The 18,297-nt window shown below is 17.9% G+C and overlaps 1 protein-coding gene and 2 non-coding genes across 3 annotated transcripts in view; all 3 read right to left on the reverse strand.

Moving 5' to 3' along the window:
• Positions 1 to 18,297, reverse strand: part of LOC100578661 (KICSTOR complex protein SZT2) — a 91,307-nt gene that overhangs the window by 11,327 nt on the left and 61,683 nt on the right. Inside the window, exons 12-19 of the mRNA XM_026445954.1 lie at positions 7,523 to 7,829; positions 7,229 to 7,417; positions 6,556 to 7,131; positions 4,481 to 4,857; positions 4,298 to 4,397; positions 3,199 to 4,038; positions 2,837 to 3,107; positions 445 to 2,354 (exon numbers count right to left, since the gene is read on the reverse strand). Of these exons, the coding sequence (XP_026301739.1) occupies positions 445 to 2,354; positions 2,837 to 3,107; positions 3,199 to 4,038; positions 4,298 to 4,397; positions 4,481 to 4,857; positions 6,556 to 7,131; positions 7,229 to 7,417; positions 7,523 to 7,829 (4,570 nt within the window). The remainder of the gene's footprint in view (positions 1 to 444; positions 2,355 to 2,836; positions 3,108 to 3,198; positions 4,039 to 4,297; positions 4,398 to 4,480; positions 4,858 to 6,555; positions 7,132 to 7,228; positions 7,418 to 7,522; positions 7,830 to 18,297) is intronic.
• Positions 13,717 to 13,853, reverse strand: Mir1175 (microRNA 1175). Its single transcript, NR_039429.1, is given in 1 exon segment — positions 13,717 to 13,853. It is a non-coding gene; the product is annotated as a microRNA 1175 (primary transcript).
• Positions 13,874 to 14,009, reverse strand: Mir750 (microRNA 750). The gene has a single exon (NR_039535.1). It is a non-coding gene; the product is annotated as a microRNA 750 (primary transcript).

The raw sequence follows: 18,297 nt of genomic DNA on the forward strand, positions 1-18,297 counted from the left end.
TATTAAATGTAATATATTTTAAAATTATTTTATTATATTATTTTATTATTATACATATGTTCTATGATTTATAACGTCTATTTTTCATAAACAGTTTGAATTCCTAAAAAATAATTTAATTTTTAAAAAATTTTTATATTATTGATTAAAAAATTTATTAATTATTAAATAATCATAAAAATATATAAAAAATGTCTGTATATTATATCTTATGCTATGATTAAGAAATAATATTATTTTACTACAAAGAATTTTTTTTTTTAAATTGATGTTTATATGGTAAATAAAAAAATTTATTTCTATTATAATACAATATTTTCAAATATATTAAAAAATCAAATATTAAATATATTAAATCTATATTTTATCAAATTTATTTATATATTTAATTTTTAAACTTTTAATTTTTAAATAAATTTATTTTATATATGAAAAAATAATTACCTTTCGGAATAAGTAATTCTGATTGTACTGTTTTACTAATTGAAGCTTTCCATTGATGGAAATTTCTAGCTATTAAAATACATTTAGTATAAGTTCCTTGTACATCCTTATTAAAATCACATGGTATATACAGAGGTAAATTTGATTTTTCTTCACTTTCTAATACAGGATATTTATTTTTTTTTAATTTAGTTAATAATTCTTCATTTAAAATACGTTTTTCGATGAACGGTTGTCTATCTTTTAAGACAAAAGCTCTACTAGAAGTATCTGGTGCTTGACTTTGTATAAGAGTTTCCAATTCCGTAATAATTGTAGATATAGGATGTCTGTGATTAAGAATTATTTCATGTTTTTTTATTGATGGAACTCCAATTTCTAAAGCAAATTGAAACCATTGCGATAATGTTACGCAATAAATACTATGTAATTTTCCATCTTCACCTGTTTCAAATTGATCAATTATCATATCGTGTGTTATTTTTGGTTCAATTTTCATTGAAGTTTGATTTTCTTTAGTTTCAATATATGTTTCTTGAATATTTTTTGTAAATGGTTCTGTTAAAGATGTTGATAAAAATTTATATTCCGTAACTAAGTCCCAAATTGCATGTTTAACTGCAGAACATAATTTTTTTTGTAACAAAGATTCAAGATTAACTCGACCTTGTTTCCAAATTTTAAATTCGATTAAAGGTAATAATTCTGTAGAACTTTTATCATAAATTGATGTTGATACAATACTTTTAAAATCTTCTATATTTATTGTTTCAGGAAAATTAATTTTTGGAAATTCACTATCTAATTTGGTAGAATCAACATATTCTCCTGTAATTGCTAAAGCAATACAAGCGATACCTTTACTTCCAGTAGATTGACTTTGATTATATAGAAAAATGTCTGATTCGGAAATTCTTTTAGTAGATCCTTCGAGTTGCGAATAATCTTGAAAATGATATTCTACTCTATTATCGGTATATTTTGGTATATATAAAAACTGAAGTATATTTTGACGCAAATAAAATTCTAAAGCAGTTATATATAATAAACAATGTTTTTGCACATTTAACCGTATAATAGATTCTGGAGGCTTTGGTGGTTGAATAAAATGCACATCGGCAGGTGTTAATTTACACATTGGATTTCTTGCTAACATGATAGATAAAACTTCTAAAACTGCATCATCTAAACGATTTTGCAAAACTTGTACTAAATCACGTTTAACTTCCGGCCCCGCGTCAGAGATTCCATGTACCATTAAAATGATTGAATCTTCAGTTTTATTTAAAACATTTGATTCTTTCTCACTAAAAGATCGAACTCTAGGCCTTGTGTCATTTGACATGGAATTATCATTTAGCTTAACTTGTGATAATGAAACCACACTATTGCTTCGAGAAACAACAAGTTGTTCATCGCTTTCCGATAATTTATTTTGTAAAGTTTTTCCATCGCTTATTTGTTCATGTAATCTCAAGTAAAACACATTTTTATTATTCTCTTGATATACAAACATGTTATTCCTGTTACTAACAGCAAATCTATTAAGTACTCCGTGTAGAGCTTTTATACCACGAGAAAGTCCTGATCTCCCTGGACCAGTTTTTAATCGAGGATGCAACTGAAAGGTAAATTTCCAGACAACACGACATCGAAACATTCCCGGTGTAAAATTTTGCGCTGAATCTCTATTTTGTACAACATTGCTAAATTCATTTATCGTCTCTGATTTCCAATTATAATCTTCATTTGATTCTGTTTCTAAAAGTTCTGAACATTTGCTTGTTTTATGAAGATTTTGTAGAAGTAAATATTGATTTACTCGACGACAAATAGTTTTTATTTGAGAAACTAACATTTTTTGAGTATGCCAATAACTATTTACTTCTGGCGATATAATTTCTAAAAATCTATCGAATAATGATAATTTTAATATACGATAAAATATGCAATATACTTTTTAAGATGCTTTAATGCTTAAATTTTATCAAGTATGATAAAAAAAATATTAAATTATAATAATTTTAAATATAAAATAACAGTTTAGAACAATTTTAGCAATTAACTTATATACTTTAACGTTTATTTTATATTTTTTAAATTGAATATTAAAATCTATAAGTTTCAATAAATTGAATTTTACTATCAAGAAATAAAATTCTTATATTTGTAAAATATACATTTATTTATGATGTACATTATGATGTAAATGATAATTTTTAATAAAATATAAGATTGTTTAAATTGTAATGCTATAAACTTAAACAATTAAATAATATAAATAATAATATAAATAAAATTTAAACAATTAATGCATCTTAAAATATATTGAAAAATATTAAGATTTATTATTTAATTAATAATTATTATATAGTACTTATATAGTACTTACCTACAATGAAAGTATACATTTACATAATCATTTTCAACGTTTAAAATTAACCAGAAATTAGGTAGGGCACTTTTACGATTATCAAGATCTGTTAACCATTGAAATTTATTTTCAGATACAATATTCTTTTTACATTCATCCTCAGTGTTTTCTTTTTCATGTAGATCATTAGAATAAGATTCTTTGAATTTAAATTCTGCATTGAGATTTTTTGTACAATTGTTTATGTTTTCTTGTAACTTTTCTATTTCTAGATTTTCTATTACACTATCTAAAATATAAATTTTATAAATTATAATTATTCATTTTCAGTTATATTCTATGTCGTATAAATTGTTTTTTTTTTTATAAAAAATACGCACTATCTTTTATTTTTGATTCTTTTTTTCCATTCCTAAATTGTTCAGAAACGATATTAGTCGATACTTGTTCCATATCCTTTATGAAATAAAATAAATTTCCTTCCTGACGAATACAATATTTATCAATTTGAAGTTTTTTTAACTCACTTATAAATTTAGGTTTACTATCGTCTGACGAAAATACAAAATATAAAGGAACTTTTTCTACTTTACAGCTAAATCTGTCCGTTGATTCCGAAACATGATTTGCAACAAAATTTAAAATATCCTCATTTATAAAAGGGTGATCTAGGAGTGCAGTTGTAGTTTCATCTTGTAAAAGCCATTCAATTTCATCTTTTAAATTAGTTATAGCATTATGTTGACTTAAAGGTAAATGTGACATTTTTTCTTGAAATGATTCATTTCTAGCATTATTTTCCAAACTACATCCACTTTCTGTTCGCAAACTACCTATAGGCGAACCACTACAAAAAGATGTTGCTCTTAAACCAGAATATCGTTCTAAGTTTATTTCCAATACTTCTCTTGGAAGATTTAAACATATGATATCCAAAGTAATTTTTAAATCAGCTAGACTTAAATTAGCTATATTTTCTTCTTTATAATCTTCCATCTTTTGTACAATTTCCATAAAACATGTTGGTAAGGATTTTACAGGAATACTACTAAAACCAGATCTAGTTTGGAATCGAATAGAGCAACTTAACTGCAGAAACAAAGGTTGGTCTCTTTCATAAATAGTTTTTTGTTGTAAATCACTGTTAATAGATTCCATGGAGTCATGCCTTGAAATTTTTGAAATATTGTTGATATTTCTGACTGGCCATGTTGTATTTTCTAAATGTATACAGTGCATTATTATACATATTACATTTTTTATTAGGTATGTTAAAAATTATATTAAGAAAATATTTTTTTAAGTTGTATAAATTTATTAATTGTTACTAAGAAGAAATTTGCATTATTTAATGAAAAAAATATTATATATCTGTATTTATTTATTTTTCGAATAAAATAATTAAATATCATTATAATATTTTTGATGATCAAAACTCATTTTTGTTTGAATTTTTCTAAAATATTATTTTGAATTTACCTTTTCTATTAAAATTTCGTGACGTATCAATATTTACTGAATGGAACATAAGATTCTGTATTTCATCATCACTATCCGATTTTTGAAATTCTGCAATATCCTATAAAAATATAATTTGTTTATTTATTAAATTTATATTTATTTTATCAATTGAATAACAAATATATTATATTAAAAACAAACCGTTTCATTCTCTGACCAAGATGGCCAACAAAAATAAAATTCTGGATGTGCCGGTACAGGTCTAAAAGCAATTGTAATTATCTTTTCAAACTTTTCCTTAATTAAATTATGTAATGGTACAACTTCATCGCATGCCAAAGAATTTATTTCATCTAATAAGTTTTTGTCCGATGATTTGCTCAAGTGTCTACATACAGATCGCAAATAATTTGTTATATTAATTTCAATTAAAGTTTCTTCGCATTGTTCTACTGCTGCTTCCATATCATCATATGTCAGAGATTGTTGTAATACTAATGATTTATAAACTGCGACTACATAACAATGACAATGAGCCAAACTTAATAATTTACAATGCTCCATAAGGCTTCGTTGATCTATTATAAAAATAATTATTATTTCTAATTATTTATATCAAATTAATAAATATTTACATTTATTATATGTGTATTAATTCTATTAGCATTCTGTCTTTCTTTATTTAAAATATTCTATTCATTTTTAAATATGGGATGATATTTTTAAAATATTTGAATTATATTATTTTTTTTCTAATTATTCTTTTTTAAATGAATAAATTAAATTATTTTTAAATCTGTAAAATTCATATAAACTTTTTAATTTTAAAAAATAAATAAAATTTTAAATATTGCAATTCATTTCGAAAAATGAAAAATAAGATAGAATATTTTAACTTGGACAGATATATATTAGGTTAGCAAATAAAAAATAAAGATTAAAAAATTTTTGTTTCTTATGATGAAATTACGAAGAAATGTTTTATTATGATGCTTTATCATTTATTCATATGATTAATAACAAAAAATAATTTTAATTGAATTAACTCTAAATATTATTCACATTCCAAAAAAAGAATTGTTTTATAACATATTTTTTGTACCATTTATTATATTCATTTGATGTTATTCATCAGATGTTTCATTTGATTTTGTACAAAATTATCTTAATGAAAAAAAAATTCAACACATTCGAAAATATTCGAAATACTTAATATTCGAATTTATTTCATTGTATATAAAATTATTAACAATAAAAATATATAGTTAAATTTTTAAAATTTTTAAATAATATATATAATATTAATATATTCATTTATGTTTGAAGAATTGATTTTAAAACTCAAAATAAATATAAAAATTAATATAATATAAAAATATCAGTTGAATGTTTATTAAGTTATAAACAATTTTAGTTTGCATTAAATAAAACGAGAAAAATATAACGGTATTGCAATGAAGATTTCATTTTTTTTTCATATCAATTTTTATATTTATTTTAGCCATAAATATATTAACACTCAGTACATTATAATTATTTTAAGATATGAATATTAAAATTATTATATACATATTTTTTTTTTAATAAGATTTCATTTTGAGAGTGAATTGGATTTTTAAAGATTTCGTTTATTTTTTTTTTTTTTTAATAATAATTTCTATTATAATAAGTAATAATAATTTCTATTATAATAACTTCTATTATAATTTTATATGAAATAAAGTAAAGTACTTTATATATATATAATGTAAAAATTTTAATATTTTATCACCATATTGTAAAAAATATCAAAATTGTATTCAAAAACAAAGAATGATAACTGAGGATGAATTTTATTTTTTTAAAAAAATTTTCCGTTGAAAAAAATTTTCATGTTCATATACACAAATATTCATTAAAATTATGATTTTTGAATTAAATAAATTATTCTTACTTATATAAGATAATATTAATTTCATGAAATTGGTATTTGAATTTTTTAATACTAGTCATATTAAAAAATTAGTTATTTGTATTTAATTTTCTTATAGTATATAGAAATAGTTATAGTACATAGAAATACAAATATTCTATATTATATATAGAAGTACATAGAAGTACATATAATACAAGAAAAACAAACAGATTTATAATCTAATATATACAATAAAATTAATTAATATGTAATATATATGTAAAAAATCAGCAATAAAAATATTTTAAATAACATTTTAACTAAATGTTATTATATGAGAAAATAATATTTTTAAATCAATGTTGTCTATGGTTTTACTTACCACTTGAAGTATTATCGGAATCTTCGCTCTTTGGTTCTGGGGTTGAAGGTTTCGAATTATAATCAGATTTCAATTCGACAAAATCTTTACAGATTTGTTGACCAACTTTGAACGTGTGATTTTGATAAATGTCTTTATTATGAGATATCTTTAATTTATCAACTAATGTATCAATTAACAAAGCCAACGAACAATCATATATGTAAACTGGAATAACGAGAGATTCTTCAGAATCATGAAATTTTTTTTGTGCATCTGTTTCTGAGATATTATTTTCGATACATTGATTATATTTCGATTCATCATTTTGTGAACAATCAGTTATATTAATATCCATTGTGGAAACTTTCGAGCACATAGTATTTTCGCATAAATCCATATTAAATATAACAGATTCAGAATTTTGTTCTAAATTGCTTTCTAAATGTTCTTCAATATGTAAAGGAGATATGAACAAACGCACATCTTTTTCTGATGCAGGTAAAATAGTGATAATTACATGAGTTGTGCTAATTCCTTTGATAAAACATTTCCAACGTGGACAAAAATTAGACTCAATATTTGAAGAAAGTTTATCTGGGAACAGTTTTAAAATTAAAATGTAAATTTTAATAATAAATATTTATATGAGAGTTATTAGAAAAATTTTATATAATTTAATTTATGTAAATACCTTTTTGAGAAAAAAATGGTAAAAGAGGACCACCAATTCTACGTCTATCAAGAAGCATTTTTGTGAATCTTTGTGATTCAGCTGAAGTTAATAAAAGTTCTTTATTGTGTAATTGTTTCATATGTTCTAAAAAATTGTCCATTAGTATCTTGTTTGCACTTCTTTTTTCTTTGTCATTGTCAATCGTATCTTGAAATAAGTTTAGTATATTTAATTAAATTTAATACATACATATACAAATATGTACAATAGAATATAAAGAAATTTCATGATTATTTTAAATAAAATTTTTACCATCAGCAAACATTGAAAATAAAAGTTCAGCTTGTTGACATTTTGGCAATATATTTAATGTATCAAAAGAAAAATGCATCATATATATCCTTTCATCAATAGTTGGTAAACCTTCACATGATTCTTCAACAATGCTATTATTAGTTTTGATATTTTTGTTAAATTTTTTTGATAGTTTGACGTCATGATGAGGTACTTGTCCATAAACAATCCCAGTACTTTTTTCATTTGGTATTACTTGACTTAGTAAACTCAAATACTCCAAAGTTAATAATGAATTGATGCATTCTTCATCTATACGAGTAATCTAATAGCGAAATATAAAAATATTAGTAAAAAAGAACATAATCTTCAGTACATAAATTTCATAAAATTTCAAAATTTCTGAGATTATATTTTTTTATGATATGTATTAAAATAGTATATAAAATCCAAAAAAAAAATTACATTTATATATTGACTACAATTAAAATATTATGTATTATTAATATTATTAATATAAATAATACTTATAAAAAAATCTGTGTTATATATATTAAATGCTATGAAATTAATTATAAAATATAATTATGAAATTAATATAAAAACAGAAAAATAATAATAATAAACACGTATAATATATAGGCATATTTTATTACGATATATATGTTTTAATTTAAACCTAAAAGACAAAAAAGATCAAAATCTATTTAAAATATAATTTAAGTCTTAATTTCTGAGATATAAAAATATTTTATATTTTATATATAATATTTATAAGTAAAAAGATTTATAATAAATTTGAGTTTTATTGTATTTGAATACAAAATAAATTAAATTAAATTTTGATTTTTAAAAAATGGAAAATACAATTATGAAAGAACTCCATCAAAAATTTTATTAATTATTCATTATTCTAAATAATCAGAATTAATTATTCTAAATAATTTTCTACAAAATAATCTTAAATATAAAACAAATGATATATATATTGTCAAGCAACATTTTAAATTATTGAAATACATAATATATATAATATTATAAATTATTTAAAATAATGAATGCATTTTTAAAATAATAGTAAAAATTTATTAAAATGACATAAATTTATTATTTTGAAGACATAAATATTGGAATATTTATAAATTGGAGATTTTTAAAATAATTACAAATAATATTTTTATTTGCAAAAATTTGTTAACAAATTATTAACAAAAAACATTAGTCAATCATGAAGCATATAGTCAAACCGCAACAGTAAGGTTGAATTGCTGATTAAGCACGAATAAGTTCAAGCAAGATATGTCGAAAAAAGTTGTATTGATTGATAAATATTATTTTATTGATAAAAAATTATATTGAATTATATTATGAAAAAAAAATTTGATTCGGTATAAAAATATATAAAAAATCTTTCTATTCTCAAAAAAAAAAAATAATACTAATACTAAATTTAATCTATTTTTTAAATATGTTCTATTATTTTATTTCATTCATTTTCCATATATAAAATCTATAAAAAAAATATTAATTACAATTGATCTTTTTTTTTATATTATGGAAGGATATTTTATTTCTATGGAAAGTTTCGAACCAATTAAACATAAATAGAAAAAAGAAATAAAATCCATTACGAAATCAATCATTTTCGATTTTTTATTATCACATAAAAAAAAAATGATAATTCTTTAATTAAACTAATTTGAATAAAAAAATTGTTAGTTTTTAATCCGATCTGAGTTTTTATTAATATATATTTATATATTATATTATATTTATAATATATATTTATATATTTCTTTTAATATATATTTTATATATTTGAATTGATGAAGATATTAATTTTCTATTTATAATATTATATCTATACCTAACCTATATATATATATATATGTTCCATTAGTTATAATAAAAAAAGTAAAAATATATTAATTTAGATTCAACAAAAGGAATAGCATATTTTATGTATTTGATTAATATTATTTTTAAAAAACGGAAATTTTTTTTGTTTCTTTTTTTTTAAATTATTTGTAATAAATAATTTTCAAAATATTTTTTTTATTTTATTTATAATTATATTACAAATAACATTTCATTTTTCGCAATTTAACAAATTTAACTAACAATAATTAATTAAAGTAATAAATTTAAATTTAATAAATTTGTTATTATGATATTCTTTTTTTCTTTCCATTTCCGAATTTTTATTGAAATGATAAATGATAATTTATATATAACCAATATTGCGTGCTTATTTCTTATTATTTTTTTATCATTTATTTCTAAAAAATTAAGCATATTGAAATAAATTTTTATTTAAATAATTATTAAATAATTATTTAAATATAATTTTTTATACTTTTTTTTATTATATTATATTATTTTATTATTATTTAAAATACATTTATAAACATTTTATAAATAATAAAAATATTTATTTTTAATATAAATATAATTATACAATTTAAATAATTTAAATATAATTTTAAAATTTATTTGCATATATTTTTATTTCAAATTTATTTTTTATTTATAGTAATTATTGATTTAATTTAAGTTATTTATTTCTTTATTTCTCTTACTTATATATACAATACAATAAAATATTATAATATTTTTATTTTAAATAAAAAATGTTTAATTTTATTTCTATCATACAAAGAATTAATAATCTTTTTTCTATTTTAATATTAGACCATATTATGGACATATATCTATCACATTTATAATATATTCATGAAATAAAATTATTGCAGTATGTCATATATTATAATATTCAATAGTGATATCATAAATGAATATATAATAAGTGTAGAATTGTCTTTAAACTTCAAATAATTTTATTAATTCATGGTGTAATTGATATTTAATGTATTAATACATAATAATAACAATAATGGTTAATTATAATAAAATAATCTAATTCAAATTAAATTCATATTTAAATATAAATTAAATTAAAAATAACTAAAAATAACATAAAATAAAATATAATTTAAAATTTAAAAATTTATGTTATACAATATATATACAAATTTACTTTTTAAATTAAAAATATTATATAAATCTAAAAATATTTTATAATTCAAATGTATTTGTATAATACAAAAATTATGATTGAGAAACAATTATTATATATTCTAATAATGCTTAATTTCAATAACAAAATATTTCAAAATCATCAAAATTATAAAAATAATTTTATTATAATTATTATAATTATTATAATTAAATAATTATCATAATTATAGCTTCAAATAAAATATTATATATTTTATACTTATTGTTTTTAAATTTTTGTGTATATTAATTTAATTTTTGCTTTAATTTAAATCATTTAAAGAATTAAATTTCTAAAATATAAAAAAATATAGAGAATATTTTAAAAAATAAAATAGGAACTACTCTTATTATTTTTTAAAAACGATATATTAATTTTTTGTTTTGATAATTTTAGTAATATTAAATATTATCGAATCTAATATTTATTTAAAATATTTTTTATATTTGTTATTTACTTATTTAAAAATTATAGTAAGAAATATTTTTATTAAGAATAATTATACAGAATTGAAAATTGAAAATAAAAATAACTATGTATAAATTAATTATATATTATATATATAACATAATTTAAACATAAATTACAACATATAATATAATAATATATTATATATGATATTTTATATATTATATATAATATAAAAATTAATTTAAACATTAATGACAACGATTTGGATTAAATGAAGGTTTGAATTAAATGAATGAAAAAATTTATTAAAAAAATATAAGAAAAAATCGGACAAATAATGTATTTTATATGTATATGTATATATATATGTATATATATATATAATTTTTATATTATATTTAATAATTATACATTATAATTACACATAATAATATTAAATACGTATATTTATATATTGTAATATTATAATATTATAATATAAATATATATAATAAAAAATATAAATATATATATTTATAATATATATATTTAATTATAATTGTTTATAATATTTTTAATTAATATATTTAATATTTTTATAATTATAAAAACATTTTAACAGTAAATATGTGTAAATAAATAAGAAGAAGTCCTAATAAATTGAGTTTGATTTTTTGAAAATTATATAAATAAATTTCTACTAACAGTTATATAGATAAGATAATTTTCGTACAGTATTTTTGAAGAATCGATTTAAAATAAACGGAAAAATTGATATACAAATATATCAGTCATTTGAGGCTTATTTATTAAATTAAATTAAAATAAATAATATGAACATAATTTAGCAAAAATTATGAAACAAAATAGAATGATATGAATTCTATTTTGATGACTCTATTTAATATCGTTATCTCCGTCTTTGTCTCATTTGATGTACATTTAAATTGCTTACAACTTAACAAATATACATTAATCGATATTTTTGTACAAACCTTTGTATTTGTTTTGGTTTTTAAAATCAATGATTCAAAAATGTTATATATAAGTATATTCATATAAAAATATTGTTAACATTTAATACATATCCATTATATAGAGCGTGATAAAAATTTCTAAAGTATATATATATATATATATATATATATATATATACACGTGCTTTTATGATTATAAATAATTTATAATTATAAAATTATTGATTCATGACATAAATTGAAATTTATGATACAAATAAGATTAATAAAAATTTATAACATAAAATAAGAAAATCAAAATTAAAGAAATTATTTTTAACATAATCAAGTTTGAAAAGTTGTTAAATACATGAAATTTAATTTTCAATAATTTTAATTTTTAATAAGATATGAATGAATAAAAATTATAAAATCAAAAATTATATAAATATATTTATAAATATTTTGTTATTTAAAAATTCATTTTGGAAATAGTTATACATTTTTCAAATTATTTTTAATATTTTTATTTATAATATTATATTAATGTAATTATATATATTAAGTATATATATATATATTAATTTTTTCATATAATAAAATCTTGAAACGATATAATATTATGAATGAGATACTGTTTTAATATTGCAAAAAAAAAAAATGAATAGATAAACTTTTTTAAATTAAATCACTTATTATAATGATTTATTGAATGAGATATTATATGGACCATCAATAATTGACTAATAATGATAATAAAATAATAAATTTCATTATTATTTACAAGTTATTCATCATTATAATCTGGAATATTTTTTTCTTATATTGGATAATTCATTATATCATTCATAACCAATAAAAAAACATCTAAATCACGAATGAAGTTAATTAATAAAATGTATTAATATAAATATAAATTAAAGAAATTAATTGAAAGGAAACAATCTATTTAGTCTCATAAGGATTTTTTAATTAAAATATTCATCAATTCAATTTCATCAAAAAATTTTCAAACAAAGATTAAAAAAAAATTTTAATATTTTTGTTACTTTGTTATTTTTAAAAAATTTTTAAAAATTTATTTTTAAAATATGAAATATTTTTAATATTTTAAATTATAAATATTTCCTATATAGTATGATAAAAAATATAGATATTTGAATTCTAAATATTTTTGATTTCATATTATTGTATAGCATAATTATTAATATTTTTAATAGAAAATCATAAATTCAATTTTTATATTTAATTATAAAACATCTTTTTATTTAAAAATATAATTAATTTAAATTTACCAAAATCTAAATTATAAAATATATAAAATTTTATAATTAATTTTATAATTAAATAACTTATTTTTAATTAAAATTTTTAAATATATTAAATATACATTAAATATATATCGAATATATAAAAATATATTTAAAGATCTTAAAAAAATAATATAAAACAAAAACGTAAAAAATAAATTTATTTCAGATCATATTAATGCTATTTATAAAAATTTAGTTTATAAATATAAAACAAAAATTACGATATTATTATAAATTGAATAATAATAATTTTCATAAGAATGATAAAGATTTATCTTATATAAAATACATTATTGAATAAATAAAATTTAATCACACGCACAATTATATATAGTTAAACATTTTGAAAGATTTTAAAAGATTTTATCGCTATTGCAACATGTCTGTCCAGCAAGGTATTAAGGAGCGCCAATAGAATGACTCCACGAAAGCTTCACTTATCTTCACTTACATTACTGATACATTTCTAACTGAAAGATATTTCTACAGATAGAAGAAACAAATAAAAAAAAAAACGAAGAATATTAGGGATCAGGAGTAAGTTGGAGGAGTGAATCTCACTTTAATTCAAAGCGTAAAGACCACTTCTCCACTTGAACCATAATCCCTTTCTTGCATATTATTTATTTTTGAATTTTATATGATGAAAAATTCGTTTGGGAGATGATAATCAACAAGACCTTGAGCTGGAAGAGTTAGATCTGGCAAGTTATCAGAGCGCTGCTGCTCACTGCCTAGATCCTCACTTCCAACTGCAAGTCATGCAGATCACAGTCCATGCAACGCCCATGCGGTTTCAACGAAGGGAATCAACTTCTTTTGGTCAGCTTACCTAAAGACTTGCTAAAATAATTCGATAGGTTAGTAATTTTTATTGGAAAACATTTATCTTTATATTTTTCCAATATTGATTGCATGTCTGAATTATAATTTTCTTATAATCAAATTGAAATATTAAATAAAATTATATATTCTCTATAAATGGATAAAAACTTTACTAGAATATATGATTAAAATATATATATATAGAAAAATTTTTAAATAATTGATTATTAATTTATTCGTTATTCAAATAGTCATTTATTTTTCTTTTCATTAAATATTATAGTTCTTCTACATTTTTTATTTAATTCATTTGTACAAAACAAAATACTTACTTATATGGTACCGTATTATTATTAAGATATTCCATATAATTTTAATATAATCAATAACATTATGAATCTGCAACATTTTTAGCCAATTATAAAACATGCACCTATTTCTTTTCAATTTTTTTTCTTTTTTTTACTAGATATGACATTTTTGTGACATACCTGAATTCCACAACAAAATTAATTATTATTTTCTATCAAAGAATTATTTTAAAATCTCACTGATTTATTTCACCGACACTTGGAAGCTTTCCAAAAGAATTAATTTTATAACTATTTTATAAATAAATATTAAAGATCTTTATCACTCTTCAAATGTTCCACTCACATGAAACCGCAAAGATGCTTTGTGGAAATTATATGAAACAAAGAATTAGAGAATCTGTTATGTGAAAAAAAAAAAATAATCAGAACACTAATAAACAGTTGACTACGTGTTGGGCTTTATATATACCTGAGCCAACTGATAGAAAAATCTGGTTCTGAGTACCCTCATCGATATCGAAGCCCCACCTCGACAATGATAACGATACGTAGTGATAGACAATTTCATACATATATTCACTTATTTTTGCCGGAAACTTTGCTTTATTAATTTCTTTTTTTCTTCTTTTTTTTTGTTTGATATTATGTATTATATTGAAACCATTTAAATTTTATAAATATAAATCTTTTTGAAAGAACTTTATAAAATATTAAAAACTTGGATATTCTAATTAAAATTTAAATTAAATACTTATATAAAATTACAATTAGAATATACAAATTTTAATAATAAAATGAAAATTATTGTTTTTATCACATCAGAATACATCAAATTATAGTTATAAATATATTATATTTATAAAATATTATATTTATAAAAAATCATAAAATAATCTACAAAGATAAAAAAAAATTAAATAAATAAGAAAATAGATAATGAATTATTTCATAAAATTTTTCATTATTGAAAAAATTTGAATTAAAATTTATTTAATTTAATTTTTTAAATAAATATAATCATATATACATAAATATAAATATATATAAACATATATTTAATAAAAAATTAATTTTAATTAAAATTTTACTTAAATTAATTATAATAAATATATATATAATGACATTATCTTTTCTATATTTGTAATTAATTTTTAATCAATATTAAATAATATTTATTTTATTATTGCACATATGATATCAAACATTTTTCGTAAAAAGTTTAATAAAATTTCAAATTTTGAAATTATAAATCGATGAAATATCTTAAACGTATTTATTTATATATTTCAGAAATTTTATAAAAAAAATTATATAATTATTTTATATTAAATATTCCTTAAAACATAATAATATATTATTAGATTTAAAAATAAATTTAATTTTATTAAATAGAAAATATTCATGTATGTTATTATTGTTTATTATTATTATTATTATTATTATTATTATTATTATTATTATTATTATTATTATTTATTAAACTTATTCTTCAATGTTCAAAATTTGAAAATTATAAAATTGTATAATTACAGAATATATACGATATTTAATAATTAATAATATAATTATAAGAAAAGAGATGATTCTATGCAAAAATAAGTTGAAAATATATAATAAAATATTTTCATTTTAAACCTACTAATCACATAGAAAATATCAATCGATTCAAAATGTAAAAATACGTAAAAAATATAAAATAATTTTTTCATTTAAAAATTAATTTTCAATAATTAAATTTGAAAAATCATTAGATATAAATTTAATTATTTGATTATTTCTTCACTATGTATATGTTTAATTTTGATTTTTTCTAAAATTTAAAAATTTATATATTATATTTTACACTTTTTATTTATTATTAATTAATTAACTTGTATTGTTATATAAAATATTATATATATTAATTATGCAGAATCAAAAAACTCTCTGACTATTAATATTTAAACGAGAATTAGCTAATATTCATTTTTGAGTTTTTTGAAAAATTTTTTTGTCTATCAAATTCAAAAAAAAATGTTGTATTTTCGATTTATATATTTTATATATATATATATATATATATATATATATATATATATAATATATATATTATATATATATATATATATATAAAATATATAATATATATTTTATATATATTATATATATAATATATAATATATATTATATATTTATTATCATATATTTTATATATATTATATATATATATAAAATCACCTTTTTATTAGTTATCATAGTTATCAAATAGATTTTTTTATATATTGTCTTTTTTTAGAACGAATTTTTAAAAAGAAATTTTTTTATATCAAGTAACAATAATAAAATAGAAAAATATAGAAAAATATCCAAGTAGTTATCATATAAGATCTTGTATGAATTTTATTAACGTTAAATTTATAATTTTTTATAAAAAAATCAGATAATTTTTATATGCAAATTTTTTTCCATTATCTTATTTTTAATATAACTTTTAAGAAATAAAATTTAGATGCATTGAAAAAACAGAATCTATCTTCCTATTAATCTAATCCTCTATCTTCTATTAATCTAAGTTTAAAAAATTTCTTTTGTATTTTTATGTATTTTTAGTAAATTTTTTAAGTGAAAAAATGTGAATATAAAGGATTAATTATTAAAAAAAAATAATTAAAAATAAAATATTTTTCAAATATTTTCGAATCGCAATTTTTAAAATTAAATAATATATATTTTAATTATTAATAATTTTAAATATTAATTATTAATATTGTTTGTGGAAAATATACTAATAATAGTAACATAATAACATTATAATGTTGAAATATCAGTCAAAATTAAAACTTTTTTGTATGCAATCAATTTTTTCACTTAGAAAATTATTTTATTTATTCTCATTGTTAAAAAAATAATCATAACATCATAAACATCATAATAATAATTGATAATCAAAAACTATAGAGAATATTAGAAATATATTATATAAAAATTAAAGAAAAATATATATAAAAAAATGAACCTAAGCAATAATTTTAAACAATTTTGAACATTTGTTTCTAATATAATATATTATATTCTTTTCTCCAAGTATAGAAAAAAAAAATTAGTAAATTAGTAAAAAATTAGTAAATAATTAAAAAAATAATAAAATATAAAATCAAAATATAAAAAATTTATAAAGAGCTAATAGCGAGAAAAGTGAAAGTGAAGCGTTACGATAAATAAAGTTAACAATAACTATAGCGATAAAAATTTTAAAAATACTCTATTTTCTTCAATTCTTTATTTTAAAGATTTTAAAGATAATAGAAAAAACTAAAAAAATATGCATACATTTTTTAAATGAAAAATATCTCAAATAATTATCTATAAAAAGGACTTAAAATAATCTTATGTCATTCATTGAAAAAAAAAAAAATTTAAATACAAATTTTGCTTAATTTGAAGAACATTGTTGTATTATCAAATATAAATATTTAACTAACATTCAGAAGTTACTTTATTGGATTTAACTTTATCGAGATGTATTTCAATGTCATAAACATATAGCAAATAGTACATAAGTAAATATTTTTTTATTATTTTTATCAATCTTTAAGAAAACAATTCATAAAGTTTAATTATAAGTAAAATATTCTTATTCATAAAATGAAAATAAATAATAAATATAGAATTCTTCAATTCAAATCATATATATATATATATATAGAATATTAATATATTTATAGAGTACTTTTTAAAAATCAATTTTACAAACTAATAAACACAAGAATTGCTATATAAAAATGTTGATAAATGTTTATTTATAATATTATAAACAATTGAAGTTTATGTATATAAGTAAGAAGAAAATAGCATGTGTTTATTTGTGTTATATCATCGTTACACTTTGTTTCCGCCTTCTTTCATTTAATTAATTCATGAAATTAAATTGTTAGTAAATAAGCTTCAATCGATATTT

This window comes from Apis mellifera, unplaced genomic scaffold, assembly GCF_003254395.2.
Source record: "Apis mellifera strain DH4 unplaced genomic scaffold, Amel_HAv3.1 GroupUN_248, whole genome shotgun sequence".
In the NCBI taxonomy this organism is placed as follows: domain Eukaryota; kingdom Metazoa; phylum Arthropoda; class Insecta; order Hymenoptera; family Apidae; genus Apis; species Apis mellifera.